Source organism: Pseudopipra pipra, chromosome 14, assembly GCF_036250125.1.
Source record: "Pseudopipra pipra isolate bDixPip1 chromosome 14, bDixPip1.hap1, whole genome shotgun sequence".
NCBI classification, from domain to species: domain Eukaryota; kingdom Metazoa; phylum Chordata; class Aves; order Passeriformes; family Pipridae; genus Pseudopipra; species Pseudopipra pipra.
The window spans coordinates 4,967,097-4,986,939 of record NC_087562.1 but is presented as its reverse complement, the minus strand read 5'-3'; the positions used below and the strand labels follow the sequence as shown (position 1 = coordinate 4,986,939).

General features: G+C 41.7%; 1 protein-coding gene across 1 annotated transcript in view; it reads right to left on the bottom strand.

Annotated features, from left to right (window-relative positions):
• PLCG2 (phospholipase C gamma 2) overlaps positions 1-19,843 on the bottom strand; it is a 77,015-nt gene that overhangs the window by 34,333 nt on the left and 22,839 nt on the right. Inside the window, 5 exon segments of the mRNA XM_064670935.1 lie at positions 870-917; positions 2,168-2,261; positions 4,866-5,006; positions 14,231-14,431; positions 14,434-14,464. Of these exon segments, the coding sequence (XP_064527005.1) occupies positions 870-917; positions 2,168-2,261; positions 4,866-5,006; positions 14,231-14,431; positions 14,434-14,464 (515 nt within the window).

Here is a 19,843-nt window from a genome sequence, read left to right as displayed (position 1 = left end):
ACACTTTAGAATAAAATGCATGTTCCAGACAAAGAGAAAAATCATGGTAAAGTAATAACACACAGGGAAGGAAGGATTAACATTTTTCTCAGTATCACATGACTTCTGGCAACTTTGAGGAGAGGTTTGCAGCTGAATTGATTTAAAAAAAAAAAAGAAGTCTCCTTCGCTGTGCAAAAGCTACAAAGCCACATCAACATGGACCTGAAGTCAGCCACTGAAACTAAAACACATGAAGCTACACAGCACACTGGGAGCTATAACCCACAAGGCTTCTTTCACATGAGAAGCACCAGGTCAGAGGTGATTCTTCTGCTTTGGTCTGTTCAAATATGTGGCAGAGACAAGCCCAGGTTGCCAGGCCAGCTGCTGGTTTGGTCTATCTGTGTTAAAGCCTGGTCACTGCAATGCAAACATGGTCAGCAATGAAGGAAGACCTGGTGGCACAAGAAAGCTCACAGCAGGTTATACAGTCCAAGCATCTGGGCTCCAACTTGGCCATGAAGGGGCAAAGACCTCAATAAAGCAGGCAACCCAATGTACCTGCACTGCTGAGCTCAATCTCTGCAGTAAGACTGGAAGATGACAGCTACTTTTCCTCATTCTGCCAGAGTAATTCTAGGTTAAAATTTAATCTACTTATTTTTCATCATTTGTTTCTTCATGTACATGAACATGAGTGAGTGCTACAAACACATTTGTTTTCAGCAAATGGCAAAATTCAAGTTGTTAGATCAAGAGCAAATATCATTTTCAGGGGCCTCATATTTCACATCTTGGACAGAGAATTACTTATTTATTTTTATTCCAGGTTAGAATCTGCAACAGAAGTTCACTAAAAACAACTGAACAAAGACAGAGCTTCTTACCTATTTCTTCTACTTTGATCCACAGAATAGATCTGCTTTCTCAGCCAGCTTGTGGAAAAGAGGGGGGAAATGGGGGAAAAAAAGAGGTTAATTTAAGAATTATAAAGAAAATACAGCCAATGAAATATCAAAATCCATAGACAAAACTCAACAGAAATACCTATCTTTAGATACATCTAAGGATTCAGTTTTATAAGTGCATTTGTAAACATGTACTTTTTTTGCTGCTTAATACTGCATTTTCAAGTCAATAAAACAACAAAAGTCATATAAACAACACAGGAAGGGGAAGGGTGGGCAGGACTGAAAAGAATGAGCAACCAGAAGCTGTGAAAACATAAGTGGATAAAGCAAGCCAAAACTTCAGCTAATCTAAACTGGAGTAACTCCATAAAGTCAATGATTTATGCCAGCTGAGGCTGCTGGCTCAAAGATCTGTTAGATGCATAAGTGCATACCAGTTTTAGGTGCACAGTAAAATACTGTTAGCAGCATTAACAGTAAATATATATTCACACACACAATTTTGATCCAAAGGATGAATGCACTGCTGAGGTATTCCTCAGACTCAACAGGAATTACTCGTTTGACATCAATGTCAAGGCCACAATTTGGTCAGGGAGCAAGAGAGGGCAGAGCATACCCTGACAACAGGTAACAGAAGTGACCATAAACAACAATGACAATGCCAGCAGTGACCAAAAGTAATCAGGTATGGAGACAACACTGAAAGCTTGTCACCAGAACTGGCAGTCTGAGAATGAGCAGTTTCATGGGCAACATCCTCAGAAGATTAAGGGCACAGGTTCACCATCATGTGGCTGCTAAAGAAATAATTCTTAAAAATGTTCATTTTCAGCCTGAGCCTCCAAGTCAGCCGATCACATTGCCACACAACACAATGGGGCCAGTAGAAAGTAAAAACTGCAAAAATGTACCTCGGAATTACTAGGACACAGGACACATGGACAACTACTGGAACAAGCCTACTGTGGCTGCATAAGACACTTGAATTTCCCATGTACACCAGGTGTTCTTGTGATCTCATGAAGAGATTTTGGGTTGGATACAAAGAACAAGGTAAACTGCAACCTTGCATTAGTGGATGAAGCAGAGCATGATTCCAGAGCGTGTATGTAGCAAAACAATTTCCATATGAGCTTTCAGTATCATACACTAATAGAGAGTAGCTGTTCTTAGGGTAATGGCCAAGCACCACTTAAACATTTCTTTCAGAGTTTCCCCTTTCAATTCCACAGCAGCATCCAGCCTCTCAAAGTGAAAGTATGTCCACATACCTCTCTGTGATGGCAGGTGTGGGAGCACTCATGACCTCTTGATACAAGATATTCAAGCCACACAACCATTTATCAGTATCATCCTTAGAGTCAGCTGAAAAAAAGTAACACACTATGAGAAACATCAAAACAAAATCGTTACAAAACCAAGACATAACTTGTGATGTTTAGATAAACCCTAGTATACAAAGCTGCTGACTAACCTTTCTGTTTGATAAATCTCATTGCATAGCTTAATGTTTCCAATAATAAAACTAATAAGAAACAGCATAAACTTGGGAGTAAGGAAGCTCTGACAAAAAATACCTCCTTTTGCAAGTCTGCTTATCAGAGCAGGAAAGTTTCAATATCTCAGCAGAAGCACTATGAAACTATTGCTGAGCTCCTGTAGTAACACAATCAAAATTCATTTTCTTATCTTCTGTCTCCAAAGGGGCAAAATCCCAGGACCTAGATCAGAGCAACCTGAAGTGCACAGGAAAAAGAACTCAGTGCTACAGCATAAAGCTGCTTATGTTTCAAGCAACTTACAACAAAATTGCAATGTACTGGCTTTTGATGGACATAACCACCTCCTGTCTGTCCTAACCAGGCCTCTAAACAGATTATTCCAGAATAAATTCAGGCAAGAGGAAAAGAATAGGAGCAATGTACAAAACTGGTGTAGCTTATATAGAACATATTTTAATACGAGTTAAAAAAAAGGTCTAAAATTCCTTACACAGCTTAATACTAGAAGACAAGCCCTGAAAATTAGTATATCACTGTCCTGTTTGGTTTAAATTTAGTTCACCTTTCCATTTCCCACACCACAAGAGTCCTCCACATCGTTTATCGTGATTGCATTTGGTGATTCTTCAACCCAACAGAAGCAAGAGGATGAACTGCCTGCTGGGCACAGCCTTCCCTAGAAAATACTGGCTAAGCTGAAACCAATTTTCTGAGCCTTGGATGAGATGTGAACATCCCAGTCCTCAGCTGGGCAAAGCCCATCTGATTTAGCATCCAGGCTCTGAAATTTCAAGCAGGCTTTCTTCAATTAAACCAGGTTTGAAAATTTATTTTCGCACAGGAGCTGTAATCTGTGCAAATTCTTTTAATGGCCTTCAAAGCAAACCAGTTTCTCAAAAGATGAAGATTACATTTTATTTAAGCATACTTTCAAACAATGCTTTATGCCCCAAGGATGAAGCTAGAGCCCAGCCTCAGCTCCCCATGGAAATGTTTTTCAATTAGTTACAATTTCAGAAAGAACACCCACTACCACTGCCAAAGCAATTCTTCTCCCAAGACAATTCTGCCCTTTATGACAGCTACCATTCCCTTTAAATAACAGTTATTTTATATTGTTTTAAGAAACCACGACAAAGGACTTTAACAAGGAAAAGGATTTCCCCCTTAATTGAAAGTTATGTCATGTTGTTCTGCAGTTCAGCCTTACAGCAACATATCTCATGGTACCAAGTGTTTTCCAAGTCTTGGCAGAGCCCTATTTTGGGAAGTGCCACAGAGGAGGGACTGGGGGGGCTGTTAGAGGAAATCAATCTTAAGTACCTGGCACAGCTGCACATAAGCACAGCCACTTACTCAAAATTTTCACAGACTTCAGTCAACAAAGGTAAAACTTATTTAAAGTTAAAAGCCTCTAACAATGGATTAGTCACAAGCAATCTTTCATTTCGAGAGCGCCAGACTGCAAAAAACTTGTCTTCTAGTACTGCAATCTATAAGCAATTCATTCCATTAAAAAAAAAAAAAAAAGAAAGAGCTGGCAGCATTAAAGCACTTACAAAGCACTCCCCTTTCCTCACATCATGATTTTGCAAATGAATTTAATGATTTAAATGAGTAAGCGTGTTCTTGCTCAGGACAGAGAGAGCTACTACTCCAAATAAATTGTCTACATGATTCTAAACCAAGGATCCATTACAAACTTTTTAGAAGAGGAATCTCTTGGTAAACTCTGCTAGTTAGAAGCTGTATTCAGCCTGCACTGTAAGAATTTATATCCCTTTTCATTTCAAATTCTTCGGGTTTTGTGAGCCTGGATAATCTCACCTGAAATAAGAAATGCCCCAACCCTTTCCACAGATACAGGATACAACATCCCTGTTTCACAGATCTCTTCAATTTATCATCTTAGAAATTTATTTATGGTGCCCTAGCAGATTTTTAGAAAATATTATTATTATCAGGTGACATGCACACACATAACCTAAACTAGAACTCCATTTTCTCAGATTAATCTCCAGTTGCCCATAGGTGATAGGAAAGTTTCTATGACACAGCTGTGGTCTAACCCTTTATGGCTATTTTTTCCAGAATCATTTTGGGCAGACTTAAAATGCCAGGACAATATTCTGGCTGACAAGCTGACTTTGAAGAGGACAATGTTATCTCTGCTCTTCAGTGTAGAAAACCTTACTGGAGATATTTAACCAGCAAAAGTCTACCTTGCTAGAAATGATTGAGCAAATCAGAAATAACACTTGCACAATGCACTATTTGAAAGTGAAACATTAAAATGCAGCAGTTCACAGACAAGGAGGGCCAAGTAAAAGATCTATCTCCAAATTTTAAGCATCTGATGCACTCCTGAACTCCTGAAGTTAAAACCACAGTATTCTTTGCATTACTGTTTCATCAATGTGTTTGATTTTTTCAGTGGTAGCTTTAAAGAAGAAGCAAAGAAAAGTACCTGCTAAACTTAAGGTGTTGAGGACAAACTGGGTGCCATAAAATATAGTAAAGCAGTGTTCTTCTCTGTGCCTTGCTCTGCAACGTTCAAAGTCCTTTGAATTCTTCCCTGGGCGAATTTCTTTTATTTCCATCAGATCCACTGAAAGGAAACAACGATCAGTCAGTACAACTGCAGAGCCTGAAACAGTAAGATTAATAACTCAAAGCATGCCCACACATATAAAATAGCTATATGTATAAACTTACAGGTTTGTATTGCACAAGAAATGCAAATTGCACCAGCTTGCAATCCAAGAATCCAAAAGTAAATATATTACTGACTAATAGACAATGCTAGGGAAGGATTAGAAGAAGAAGAAAAATAACTTGTTGTATTTTTATTATTTCACTATCACTGTCCATGGACAACGTGCACGCACATATGGTCCTTTGGGTTACAGAAAATATGATTTCACAGACAGCATTAACTCTAAGAGAGATTTCCAATTGCCATGACAACTGTTCAAAGAAGAAAAGATACAGCTTCTACCTTACCCACCTAAAAGTTACAAATCATACCGTAAGCAGCTAATCTTGTCACCTAGTGCAGTCACTGGCACTTGTAAGAAAAACATTTAAAAAGAAGGAATATAAACAGAAAATTGAGCTTAATAATTAAAAAGTTTGTGAGTTTTCTCATGGTCAATTCCAAAGATGTCTCTCTCTGTTATTTAACATAAACTGCTGTATCACTTTGAGCTTGCTGCTCTCTAGAGAACACAGGTACACATCAGAGCACAGCAGAACACTGCACAGGCACACACTTTCCCAAGTCAGCTCCCTTTTTGTCAAACCCTTGTTACAAGGCCTGCACAACAGGAGCAAGACAGCACTGAAATAGAAATATGTGCACTCTCAAGATAAGATACTTATTAGAAAACTGAGGAAGTGGTTTTGTTCTGCCTGTGGACCAGACAAATAAACAGCTCTTCCCACTTGTGGACAGTCTTGTCTTACAAGCTACAGGATGAAGTGCGAAGAAAAACATTTCATGGCTGCTCTTGAAATGTGTTTATCAGACTTAGCAAGATCCAAGGAAAACAGCTGAGGGTTTCTGTCCATGCAATTAAGAATAACACAGCATAAAAACCCTGTTTTAAATGAGCACCTCATCAGTGACAGAAGACAGTTAATAACACAATGAAACAGCAACTGCTGCCAACAGAGGGTGAGTTGAACAATGGGTAAAGCTTCAGCCTGTTGTAATGCTGCATTTCTATGATGCCAACATGGGAAGGAGAGACAAGCAAGGAAGTTCATCAACAAAATCCTGATAATGAAACATTAACTCATCTTGGAAGCAAAGTATCCCAGGCCAAACTTTCCACCATACTCCTTTCTCTCAGTCATTAAACAACTTCTTTTGGGAAAACGAGACTTCAAAGGTTTACATGAACTAATCAGAGGACACAGACATCTTTCTTAAACTCTTTTCTCCAAGCATCTTTAGCCTCGAGGTAGAGTTTTCAATGTCTCAACCTTCATGTCTCAGCCACCCTCTCAAACCACATAAACATCTCCTAAGATCTGCATATTGGCCAAGGGCCTTAAATTTAGAGGCAAACTTCTAAAATAAATTCATGCTGCAGCTATAAATGACCAAGAACCAAAAGCTCCTAACAATGACTGATCCCCTTACCATCCAGAGGCTCTCTTAGACCCCTAGTGAGGTATCCAAATTACCATCCTAAATGCCACCATCTGAAAAAGTTGATCTTAGCCCACCAACTCACGTTAATATCAGCAGAGAACACACTTTTAACTTCAAAGTGACTCCTTTCAGACTCCTATAAACCCCCACACATGAACACCACACCACGAAGCCCCCCTCGAAGTATGAACTACGAGCAGCGATAAAGCAGATTTCACAACCTGCACTGCTGTTGTCATTTCCAGGGGCTGTTACCTCACACTGACCTCTGAAATAATACAAAACTTACTCAATGCCTCCCCTCACACTCACTACAGTTCTCCTTGCCTTAAGGTCTTTCAACCCTGCCATGCCATTCTCCTGCATGTGTGTGTATATACATTGAGGCACAAGGATTTTTGTGTGCACAAGCACATTATTGCTTCTCCAACTGGTCTCTGAAAAAGAGATCACTATGCCCTAGTTGCTAAACATTCAGAAGACTAGAGGAATGGTTCAGCAAGAGAACAAAACAGGGGGAAGAGGAGGAGAGAGAAAGATTTACATAAAACCCATTCAAATTCAAAATTTTACATTCCTCTACTTTTCTAGCAACATATTAAATACATCCTATCAAAGTCTGGCAAGATAGCATTACATTTGCTTAAATAATAAATGAAGCAAAGATTCATTTATTACACTTGCAGTTATTACACATATTACACTTGCAGAAAATGAATAGAAACTACCTGTATAACCTTAATTACATTTTATAGTGCCATTTAGCATGTATTATTCTATCTCATTGAAAGAAAAGCCAAGGCAGAAAATCGGAGAGAGAAAAGAGAAACATGCATATCAAGCATAAATTTTGGTCTCACACTAAGCTCCATGGTCTTCCCAGGTAGTCTGGAGTTACCTGGCCCCTTCCACATGATGCCCATGAACTCCAGTGGCTGATCCCAACTGAACCGAGAAAGGAACGGGCCAGGAAAAGCTACAACATGTTTCAGACTCAGATTAGTAAATCAACTGTACCAACTTAGCTGTTACACACTTACTGTGAACTTTTTATAGCACAATCTGTCACTGAACAAGTAAAATGTAACTTCATGCCTGTGCCAGAACTACAAGCACAGCACTTCAGACACTCTTATTTTGTGCTTCCTTCAAGCACTGAGCCTTCCTCCTCCTCCTCCTCCTCAATGCCACGTGCAAATTGCAGACATACCCTGGCCTGGCTTCACAGACACATATTCCTGGGACCTGATACACCCAAAAAAAGCATAGACCTGAACATATGCAGCTTGCAGTGTCAGATCAAATCCGATACACTTGCAGGTGCAATTTCCACAAAAAAAGTGAAAGAAGATGAATGCATTTCCCAAGGAAACCCAAACCAAAGTATGCCCTGTAGAGAAGTTGACTCGCATCCAGCCAGACATGGACACTCCCAACACATTCAGTCCCCAGCCAAATAGTTTGAAGAAGTCTAATGCCACTCTAAAACCCACAACACTAGTTTACATTTCATCCATTCCTTCATGTGGTTATTTCGCCAGGTTGAAAGGATCTCCTTGGCAGCCTCATCAGTCACCGATTTATTCTGACAACTCCCTCAAGCAGCTCTTTAACAAGACTGGACTCCAAGGCACCTTCAATTACCATCCTGTCTCAGGCTCTGATCTGGATGTCCAGTATTCCTGGCAGTTCAGAGCCTGAAGCTTCTGAACTTCAGCTCCTGCTGCTGTGTGTTGTTTGGCAAATCAGTTAATTCAATGGATCATTACCCTACTACATAGCTACTTTCCAAAGACTGCACAGATTAATTGCTCAATGCCTTCCAGGGCACCTGCTGGAGCTCTTTTATTGCCATGAATTTCACAATAAACTTTTGATCTTCCACATCTCCACTGATCTCCACTCCAATAACCTGGCAGCAGTGATCACATTCAGTCACACTCTTGGAGGTAGGAATTCCTGTTACATTTCCTTCAGTCACACTTAGAGGTAGAGGGTAAAACAGAACTGGGATTTCACTACAGCAGGTGCTGTGCAAGCTGAGCAGAAGACAAGACATAAGGTAAGCACAGGTAGAAAACTATGTGAAGAGGAGAACTGAAAAGAACATTATGCTATTGTACACAACAACACTGTGCTCATCCCAGATGGAGAGAACAAACCAGCACTGCTATTTAAAGGGAGAAGTTCTGCCTCTGTCTGCCCTGTGATCACCCACTACCCACCTCTGGTTGGGAGAACAATCATTCAGCACCCAGATTAGAGAACAGCCCCTGCTGAAAACCAGTCAGTGCCAACAGCAGAGCACCTTCTGTGAGCTGCAAGTGCCCATGTAAATTCACTGCAGGAAGGCAAATTTGCACAGATCACCTTTGGCTGAGTCCAGTAATTTTAGGCTGGAAAGACAGGCAGACTGTTTATAAACGAGTAAGTCAAAAAACCTTAGAGACTGTCAACCTAGCAAGGTATCCTTGATAGCAAAGTCTTGATTAACAGTGTAGAAGTTCACCCAAGTCTGCCATTATGGACTACAGAGTCCTCTAAGATAACACTCCTGATTCAAAGCCTAAATTCTCCAGGAGTCCTTCAGTGCCTGTGGCCACAAATGATGCTTGGATCAGAGCTCAGTAATGCACTTAATGAAGGAGAAGAAAAAGCCTACAGAAAGATTCAGAGGAGGCTTATGGACTCAGAAATCATTCTGTGAGCATTATTTCAGTAAGCCTCAAAAGGCTAAAGGGAAATTACTGGCAATGTTCCAGAGAAGAAAATAAGGGACTGTGATCACCCAGGTGCTGTGCACTGAGACATGGGATGGGCATTCTCTCTATGAATATATTTGCATTTTCATGTGTATGTATGCATAGCAACATTCCACGCTGAAGAACCAGATTTCAGAATACTTTTCTTTTTCCCAACAATTTGCATTACAAAATATTCCAAAGAAGATTTCATGTTAGAAACTGCCCTCTTCAACACAGGCTATGTGCAAATGAGCACCCAGTGAATGAAAAACGCCTTTAGTATCCTTTGGCAAATGTACTTCACGGTGGTTAGTGAGGACAATGGCTCTGCTCTCACTTCTGCAGAATTAAATATTAACTACACAAGGTGTGTTTTAACAGCCTCCTTTATTCAGAGCAGCAATGGAACGTGAATCTTGTGTGATTCTAGAGGAACAAGGTGAGGCTTCTCTCAGAACAAAGTCACAAGAAAGCAGAAAGCAGCATGGCAGTATAGATGTGGTAGGGAAAGTAATTCAGCTCATACAAACAAAGATGTTTACTGAGACATTCAGTGGCTCAAGAAGTCATTACAGATAAGCCACAAAATGATCTGAAAACACAGTCACAAGGATGAAACAGTGTGGTGCACCTTGAGAAAGCACCCGTGAGCACCTTTCCAAGGGTCCTCTGGGGATTTAGCTTTAGAGAAGTGCACTTTTTAAACCCCCAGGGTTTTATGTAATCAGGTCACACAGAGCTGTCACATACAGCAACAACAAATTACCATTAAATTTATAACTTCTCATTGGATTGCTCAGCAGAGCAACGTGTTACAGTGCTTCCCAGTTTGAGCTCTGAATTCAAGAGGCCATACATCTCAAATGGCTACTGGTTTCATATTGAAAATTAGAAGGCACCTCCACAAATGACATAAGAATAAGGTACAATTTACATATATGCCCATAAAAGTTTACATTCTGCTCTATGCAACAAAACAAAACCAAACCATTGCTGTGTCAACCTGACTTTGGGGAAAGTGTACTGGAGTACCTCCATCTCACACTCACTTTGACCAGCCACTGTAGGGTGTCAGGCCTGTGAAGTTCATTCCATCCCCATTTTGCTGGCTGGCCATGACAGGAAGTCTGGTTGCTGTAAGTGAGCATTAGACATTGCAGAACTGAGCTGCTAAAGGGAACAAATTATTTGAAAAAGAGCTACAAGCTACACACGCTCATTTTTTCATTTGACCACAGAAACCAAGCTCTAAATATTCATCTGAAGACTTACAATGATTCCCTGGGTAACAACTGAAACACAGCAATTTCAAAACACGAGGAAAAAGGTGAATTTTAATGTTCCTTTGTGAAGATACTCCACAAAGAGCAAGAAGTGGATTCACTTTTCCAGTGACACACTGTTCTTTAAAAGTATTCAAAAGACAGAAAGCAAATGACAGAATAGAGACTCGGGTTTTTCAATTTATTACTCTAAGTCTGAAACAGTAAGGAAATTCAGACAGAAATTCTGGAAGCAGTAAGGAAAAATAAAAGTCACTACTAGAAAGCAGCAAGATCAAGTCTAACATTCAAGCCAAATGAAGCTCTCATTTCACACTCCTCGGCAGAATATGTAGACACTTATCACCTCTCCCAGAGAGGTACTGACCTGTAAATGTTTATACCATCTTCTCCAATGGGAAAAAATTCAGTTTTCCACCACAGAGGAAATTTACATTGGCATTAACAATTCAACTGATTAAAGGATTAGCTGCTTAATGTATGGGGGAAAAATCTATGTTTGAGAACGTAAGCCAAAAGTCTCTTAGGCGTTAGTTTTTTAAAGTTTCCCAATGCACCTGACAGCCAAAAGGATACATGGAACCAAAACTTACTCTCCTTGGCAGGTCATTTTAGCAAAGATTTTAAAAGCAAAATTATCAAATTTTAATTTCATGGAAAAGATGCTGCAGGATAAAACACAAAATACAACAACAAAGATTAAAAAAAACCCAACTCTTGTTAGGAAGAACAGCACTGCCTGTGGCAACATACATAAGACTGCCATTAAATTAATTATAGATCCCTGCATTCCACCTCACCCTGTCAGTTGAATGTGACCTGATCTGGTCTTGTTATTTACATGATTATACTATAGATGCACTGCTTCTGTAATGAGCTTTGATCATTAAATATCCAGGTGCAACATCTGGCAGAAACCAGTGATTTCTGGTTGGCAGTGTAACACAACCTGAAAACAGGGGGGCAATCTTGCAGATCGAGAAAAAAAAATGAGCAACTCCCACAGGTACTAATTCTACTTATAATGTGAATTTAGTTCTCTGCTTCCATTCACTCTCTTTTTTAACATACCTGTGAAACATAAAAATTCAACTTGATTTTTTGAGGGTTTTTTAAATATCATGCTCTAGAGGACAAATTCTGTACAATCTCCACTTCTCAGCAGGAAGAAAATCTCAAGTGAACTTAACAACCCTTTTCTCTTTCAACCTTACCTGTAACCTGAAAACTTGGTCTACATACAGAAAAAGCAGTTTAACAGCTCATGTATTATATAACTTTTACTAAACATGGCCCTCTGATGTTTTAAACCTACTTCTTGTTTTGTGCTTGCACAACTAAATCATCACTAGATATTTTTATTCTTGAGTCTTTTGCAATAAATAAAGAACATAAAAAAAATAGGTGATCTTTTTTTCCAAATATTAAGGGAATAAAATATGATTGATTATATCATTTTACAAAAGCAGGTCTCCTCTTTGTGTGGCAAAAAAAAAAAAAGAAATTCCTAGGTCATCAAAACAAGAGAAATCATCTTATGTCCTCAAACAGAATCTTCCTTGAAATGAGCATGCTTGTATTGCAGAGAATCACACACTTGCACATTCATGGAAGGCACCACAGATTTCTCAGAGTATAAACTCTCCTGGCTGTGAATCATCCCTTCACTCACAGATTCATGGAAGAATATGCAGAAACTCACATGTTTTCCAGTGACTAATCAAATTCTACTCACTACTAACTTTCCCTTAATAATTGTCCTTAAAGCACTTTGCATCTGATAAAGAAGGAAATATCCATTACAGATCATCTTCCTGGAGATTTACACCTTGCCACCTATTTGCTTAAATACCATAACCTCTTATGCCCTACTTTATTCACATGCATATAAATGCATATACCACAACACAAGGAAATTTGGGAGCCCTCATTTGGTACTACTGGAATGTCCTCTTGGTCACCAAGCCCCAGGTGCCAGTCACACAGACTCTTAGCAGAGTCCTGGCCAGCTCTTCTCACCCTTGGCCACCTTTTCCTTCCCCTTTGCCTTTCACTGCTGTCCAGCAGTTCCCTCCACTGCCATCCCTGCTATGACAGAACATACAAAACAATAGGAAAAAAATTTAAAAAACAACAAACAAACCCCACACAGCTCCTCAAGGGAAAGACATCTGTCATCAGAAGTTAAACCAATCTTTTGGCACTCATGACTTAGGCAACTTGGGATCAACAGTCCTGAGATTCCACAAGCAATCTCATAGTAAACCTTAGGGTATCTTTAACAGTTTAAAATAAGGATAATGCAGGACACAAAGAAATGCCAATAAGTAAAAGGCAGAAGAAAATGCTCCGACATTTTGTAGCCAGCACCTACCAGGATTTCCCTCAGTGACCTTAAGAGCTACAAGGGCATCTAAAATGTCTCCATGCAGAGAACAACAGTGAGATGACTAAAAGAAGCCCAAGCATGGGTGAGCACAGGCACATCTAGCTCAGAGCTGCTTCCTTCAGCTATTTGCATAGCTCTCTGCAGGCCTCCCTAAGGAAGCACATGGTGCTGGCATTCATTTTAATACACTACTGAGACCCTGCATTTCAAACACCCACAATGAAAACATTTTTCTAAGGTGCATTGCTCCCTCCTGTCCATTCAGGTTACATGATGGGTTGTGTTGGAACCAAACAATGTAGGAAAGGCACAGGTGAGGTGCTCTGGAGTCTCAGCAGGTGACTACAAGAGCAGAGGCACTAAAAACTTTGTTGGCCTCCACTACATCCAAAAAATACTGCAAGAGAGGTAGCTCCCCTCTTTCTGTTGCTAATCTTTTCCCTCTCATCACTTGATACACTCATAAAATGGAAAACATGGGCAAATTTTATTTAACTTTCCTTGAAAGGTGCTCATTTACCAGTCTCTCCTAACTTTATTGGCCAACAAGAAAGCAAGACACCTCTCAGTCACTCAAACTTTCTTTGGGCCTACAAAGCATTACATTTTACAACAGCAGAGTCACAGTAAATCAAAAAAAAATGTAGATTGTACAACAGGATCAGAGTTGTCTTACAAACAGCAACTACTGCCTTCAGCAAGTCTCACTAGCTTGGACGAGCTCAACAGCCACCTTGAGCTCAGGAAAACTGAAATGCCATCCAAGAACTCACTTGACTTGGTATTTCCCAAAGAAGGTCCTAAATAATGATTTCTATTCTGAGCAGCAAATTGCCTGAGAAAATAGAAATATTAATTCAGTTTCCTTGTATTTGAAGGTGGTTTTTTTCTTTTTGCAGTGAGAAGGGGTAAAGAATTACTCACTTGAATTTATAAGACATAATGACCAAAAACAGTTGTCACTCAGTAACTTAATGCAAAGAACACAAGCACCATCATATTCAAAGATGAAAACTTAAAGAACAAGGCTCAGGATAAAAGCATGTCAATCATATTTAAGCAGTGTTAGATACCTAAATAATAAGCCGCAGAAAATTCTTCATCTACTTTGCAACAATTCAGAATATTCTCAGCAAATCACCAAACTCTTTTCAGCCAGAAGCTTCATTATGTTACCACATAATGTTAAATTAATATTTGACAAGTACATCCATTCACTATCAACTCCAAGTTCAGGTACACTTCGCAAATACTCACAGACACCTTCAATCTTGTCAGCTGTCTTGCTCCATGCAACCTGCCTGGTTTCCATTATGACTTGAATAGTCCTTCTTTCTGGGCTACTCTTTTTAAGACTGAATATTGTCATAACAGTTCCCAGCTCCAAAGTCCTTTTGATCTGGCTTTTCTCATACTCCGGCAGCACTCCATAGTTTATACTCTTTCTGGGCATTTTTTCTTTTTAATCAAACTTTTATGGTTTTCAGTGTCCTGAAAAGAAAAAAAAATTGAGAAAATTCAATATTTAAAACAACATTTTCATTTCTTTAAAAATAACATTTGTGTAAGTTAGATACCCAATGGAGACTCTTGCCCATGCAAATGCAAGGCAGGTACATGGCCAATATTAACAGCATCCTTGCTGTTCTCTCCTGAAAGGAAGTACAAATGTTGGCTACATCTGAAAAGTCTCAGTTTATGCACTTCTAAAACTTCATGGCTGTGTTTCTCCTACACAGTCTTCTTTTTCTTACCCACGTGATATTTGTGTGCACACACTTGGGACACCAAACAGCCAAAAGACAGATGTGTACACAGCAGATCTTGCAAATATTACCAAGCTTCTGTGCTCTGGTCTCCCTCACGTCATTGCCTCAAACAGCTAATTACAAGCCTGATTACTCCTCGGTGAGATTATTTACAAACAGGGTGCTCTGGAACCTGCTCTTTCATCCATGAATATCATTTTCACACAAGTTGCAGGGGCTGCTGCCACACAGTTCCCAGCCATCCTCCTTAAGCTCATCCTTGAGCAGGGCAGGTTTAAAGAGCTCTGTGCACATGCAGCCACCAGGCACAGCATCTCCTGCGGTTCTCTCCCCCTCAGTCCACTCCTCTCCCTCACAGGCAGTTTCAGTTTCCGCGTTGATGGCTAATTCGACCATGGCACTTCTCGCTTCCCTTTCGTAACTTCTTCCAGCCCTCCTCCCCCTCACCCCGTGCACTGTCTCCTGACCTGCCCCTCGCTACGGAGCGCCCTTTTCTGCTCCCTCTCATTAAAGCCACTAATCTGCCTTTCAACATCGCTGTCACCAGCTGTTTTCAGTGCAACCTGACTTCGAAGCTATCTGGGCAATCTTTCCAATCCCTTTTTAAATTCGACCACTTCGAAAAAAAAATTATTTTTTTTTTGTAAACTAAGAGAGAAGCCACAACGGTCCCTTTTTAGCTGCAGGGTGGCCTCTTCTGCACTGCCCCTCGTGAATCTGAAGTGCTCCACAGCAGGAATCATCTCACACCACGTTTTGCAAAACATTACACACATTATGTGGGGTTTTATACCAACAACGTTGTTATGATAATAAAAAATGGAGTATTCTTTCCTTATAATACTGAATATATATATATACTCCAATCCTACAACTCAGAGGGAGTGAACAATTTTAAGTATCGTAAGTAACAGCAGATTTTTATGGTTTAGCCATAATGTAACTGATTCTTTCAGACTCCCTGGCACTAATCAGAGAATCATCTGAATTATCACAGGTTTGCACCTAACAAGACAGCCGTAGTCATCTTGTCTTGCTGCAATGACTGGTATTAACAAGAAATGAAAGGAGGGGAAAACAAAAAATTAAAGTAAAATCTTTCTACAGTGTCTGTTTTTCTGACAAATAAAAGAAAACCCATCTTCTCACTTTGCTCTTTTCATTAAGAATTGTAATAAAACAAATATGCTGCGATTTGGAACAAGGTTTAACCATTTTAGTAACACTTTGCTGCAATAACAAATACCTGGACTTTTAAATTAGCACAGGTTTTTAGGAGACTGTAGAGAAATATACATCAGCTCTGCCTTTTACACTACAAGGTGTCGCTGTGAAACGAAACATGACTTAGAACAATAAGAAAAGGAGTTTCTAAGTACAGCTATTTAATAAAAGGCAATGCAGCAGGTTTTTTGAGAGATAAGTCCTTCAGTACAAAGGAACTGCCTTTCCGAAGTGGCTTCTTAAACAGTTTCCGCTGAATAGAATATACTGGACTTCCTCTTTTAAAGTAGCTCTTTCTTCCAAAACCAGAGAGAACAGTGGTTTTAGTCTAACTTGAATCCTAAGTCATAGGCCAAGTTTTTAACTGACTGTGAAATAATAGTGGAGCTGAGGATACCCACTTTGTCAGAAAAGATGGAAGGAATATTGCAATATTTGACCAATCTAAGTGACCACTTCTAGACTGTTCTGGTTACCTGCTCCAGTTTAAGAGTAACATCACAGAGAGCTGCCTAAGAGTAAAGGAACTAACATAAGCCCTTGGCTTTAGACCTAACCTTTAAAACATGTCTTACCAACAGGTGCCCCTCACCTCCCTACACCCATGACTGCACAACTATTTGAATTAACAATATTTCTACCCATTCATGCAGCAGAATTTCATAATGACCCTCATCACCTGGATGCCTCTAGCCCAGCAGAGTGTGAACTACAAGATGCTGTGTGCAATAGAAGCTTTACTGCTCTTCTACTGCAAAGTTACTGAAGCCTAAAGTAGAAAGGTCCAGCACCACTCACAGGATTCAACAAGTGAGTTAATAATCACAGAAGCATGCCATAAGCTCTAGACACAGACACCAATCCATGACTCTTTCCCTTTGACTGTAGGAACTACAGGAGTTAAATTTTGAATGTGTCCTGTACCATATGCAGAACTGGGACCACTTGTTATTGTTTATGTAAGAGCTGTTTTGACACTTTTTAGTTGAAAAGCCTGACTGATTTGGACTGAAGAGTCTAAAAGACTCACCGCAAGTAACCAAGTGAACATGGACATGAAAAAAACAAACTACTTAATCTATCCAAAAACCTGTATATTTAGTTTTACTTCATTACAGTACTTCAGACTTTCAGAAATAAACCCTTCTTATCTGAAGATCAGTCTACAGCTCCTAACTTTCTTTGCAATAACAGAAAGCAAGGAATAACTGTAATAAAGGCAAACTATAATTGTACAAGCCAGCAAAGAACATCTCAGATAAGCACTAATGAATCCATACTCTGTTATAATTTTACCAGTATGACAAAGCAGGTGCTTTCCAGGCACACAAGGTCATACAAAGTTTGACCACTTCAATTCCTAAGTTTCCCCATGTGCTCTGGGCACTGCAAAAGGGTTGTTGCATCCGAGCTCTGCCTTTGGATGCGTTTAGGACACCTCCTAACCCGAGCAGACAACACTACCAGTATGGATATCCACCAGCAACACCAGTGCAGCCCCATAGCACTGATAATTAATAATAATCAGTGTGCTGCTCTTGCGATGCAGCTGCCGCCCCGGGAGTCCTGCGGTCTGGCGATGAGCAGGGGAGGGGAACCGCAGCAAGACGGTGCCCACCTGCCCCGGCCCGGCTGGGCCCTCGCCCCGGCAGGGCTGTGCATGGCTGGGCTGCTGTCAGGGACACGCCACACTGAAGGTTTCCTTCCTTCTTCTTCCCCAGGCTGGGCTGCGGCGGAGAGCGGCTACACGCGAGGCGCCAGGCAGTGTCCCCTCCGAGCCCCCTCGGGGAGCGCCCGCACTGCCCCGTCCCCTCCAGCCCAGGCACCCTCCGCCCCGCGGGACGACCCTCCCTGTCCCTTCTCCCCGCGGCACGTCCCTCCCTCGCCCCTCGCGGGCTGCCCGTCGCTCTCCCCGAGCCCGCACTCGCCCGCAGCCCCCGCCTCTCCCCGCCAGACCCTCCCTCACGCCCGGGCTCGCCGCCCCGCCCCAGCCCCGCGGCACCTGCAGCCGTCGGGGCCGCGGCCGCCGCTCAGCGCGGCGGGGAGAGCCCCTCCTGCGGCATCCCCCGGGGCCGCGCTCACCTGCGCGGCGGCAGCTCCGTGCGGCGGCGGGGCCGTGCCGGCGGCTGCCGCTGCCGGTGCCGCCGCTGGTCCCGCTGGTCCCGCGGCGCCTCTCGGGGCTCCACTTCTGCTTCTGCCGTCACCGGGAAGGGGCGGCGCCTCGTGACCCCGCGGCCACCCACAGGCGCGGGGCGGCCGAGGGCGCGGGGCCCCTCAGCGCACCGGGGACCGGTCCTGCCCTCCCGTACCTTCTCCTGCCCTCCTGTGCCCTCCCTGAGCGGCGAAGCCGGGCTGGGACTCCTCGCCCCGTTCCTCCACCTCCCCCGCCCCCGGGGCTGGTGTGGGGGCGAGCCCTTTGCAGCCACTGCCCCTCAACCGCCCCCTGATGCACAGGCTTTGGGTTAGACGCAGACACCGCTACCTGACGCTTTCCCTTTGACTGTAGGAACTGCAGGAGATAAACCTGGAAGGTGTCCTGCACCATATGCAGAACTGGGACCACTTGCTAAGCCTGCCCCTCCTGCCAGGTCGGGCTGTCCGGCTCTTAGAGTTGATGTTCTGAGCAGGAGGATTGAGCAGTACCTGGAGCTTAGGAAAAGGCTCTCAAACTTCACTGTCTTTGCAGTTATGTTGACAAGTTAAAACTGACTCTCAAAGTGATCCACTGCAGTTGTATCACAGCCACCTCAGCTTACGAGCGGGAACGCTAAAAGTATTTCCCAGGTTGGGATTCAGAAGAGTAGTGATAGGACAGGCCACGCTGCCTGGAGGTCAAACCCTGGTACAGTCATTAAACTTGAGGTATCACTCTTGCCCTAGACCAATTTGGTAAAGCTGGGGTAAATTCCTACATCCACAGGCAGGATAACAAGGTCATCACAGGGAACAAGTCATGCCAGTTCAGAAGACACCAAAACAAATGGCTAGAAACCAAAGCTAGGGATGGTACAGCTTTTGCAAGGAACAGGTTTCCCCATCCAGGGGAAGCTCTTGGCTTTCTGCAAGGACCGCTCCATGTTACAGCAGCCATTCCCATATTCCAAATGCTAGTTCCCAAAAGCTGAAGTTAAATCTCATGGAGATAGCTCTTCATCTCCCCTCCTTCCACCACCGGTGGCTGGCACAAGGGAGTGAAAAGAACGTGTCTTTCAACAAGCTAACTCGCTTTACTAAGAGGAAAAAAAAGTTTTCCATAATTTCAGTCAGCATTGAAAGGGGTTGAATAATAGCCAAAGTGTGTTTTTTATTAATTCTTTCACCCTACACATGCAGAAACTACTGAAACAAAATGATACCTGGAATGAGGCAGCAACAGGTTCTTCACCAAGCACCATCAGCTTTACTACCTAGCTACCTGTGAAGAGAAATGTCAATTGTATCCAGCTGTTTGTAGAAGCAGTTTCAGAAACTCTTCCCAAAAACAAACTAACAAGTCAAAAGCACAAAAGGGATTCAAATAAGTATGACTTATCAAGACAGAAGTGAAGAAGGTATTCAAAATACACTACCACAAAAAGGAAAAACCCTGAAAACCCAATACCTGCAAAAGGTGTGGATCATTTTAAATGCAAAACAAAAAGATGATCATTACAATCTCATCTTTGTTCACAATTTCATGCCATCTTGCTAAAGACTCTTCACATTTTTCTAGATGCCAAACCTGGGAAAAGTTTCTCTATTCATAACATGTGACTCAGTTACAAATTCACAGTACAATATCTTACAGGAGCCATGATAGTAAAAGGATGAGAATAGCAGAATATGTCTCAATCACGTCACGGTTTCTCTCCTATACTTCATTTTTTGCTCTTCATCT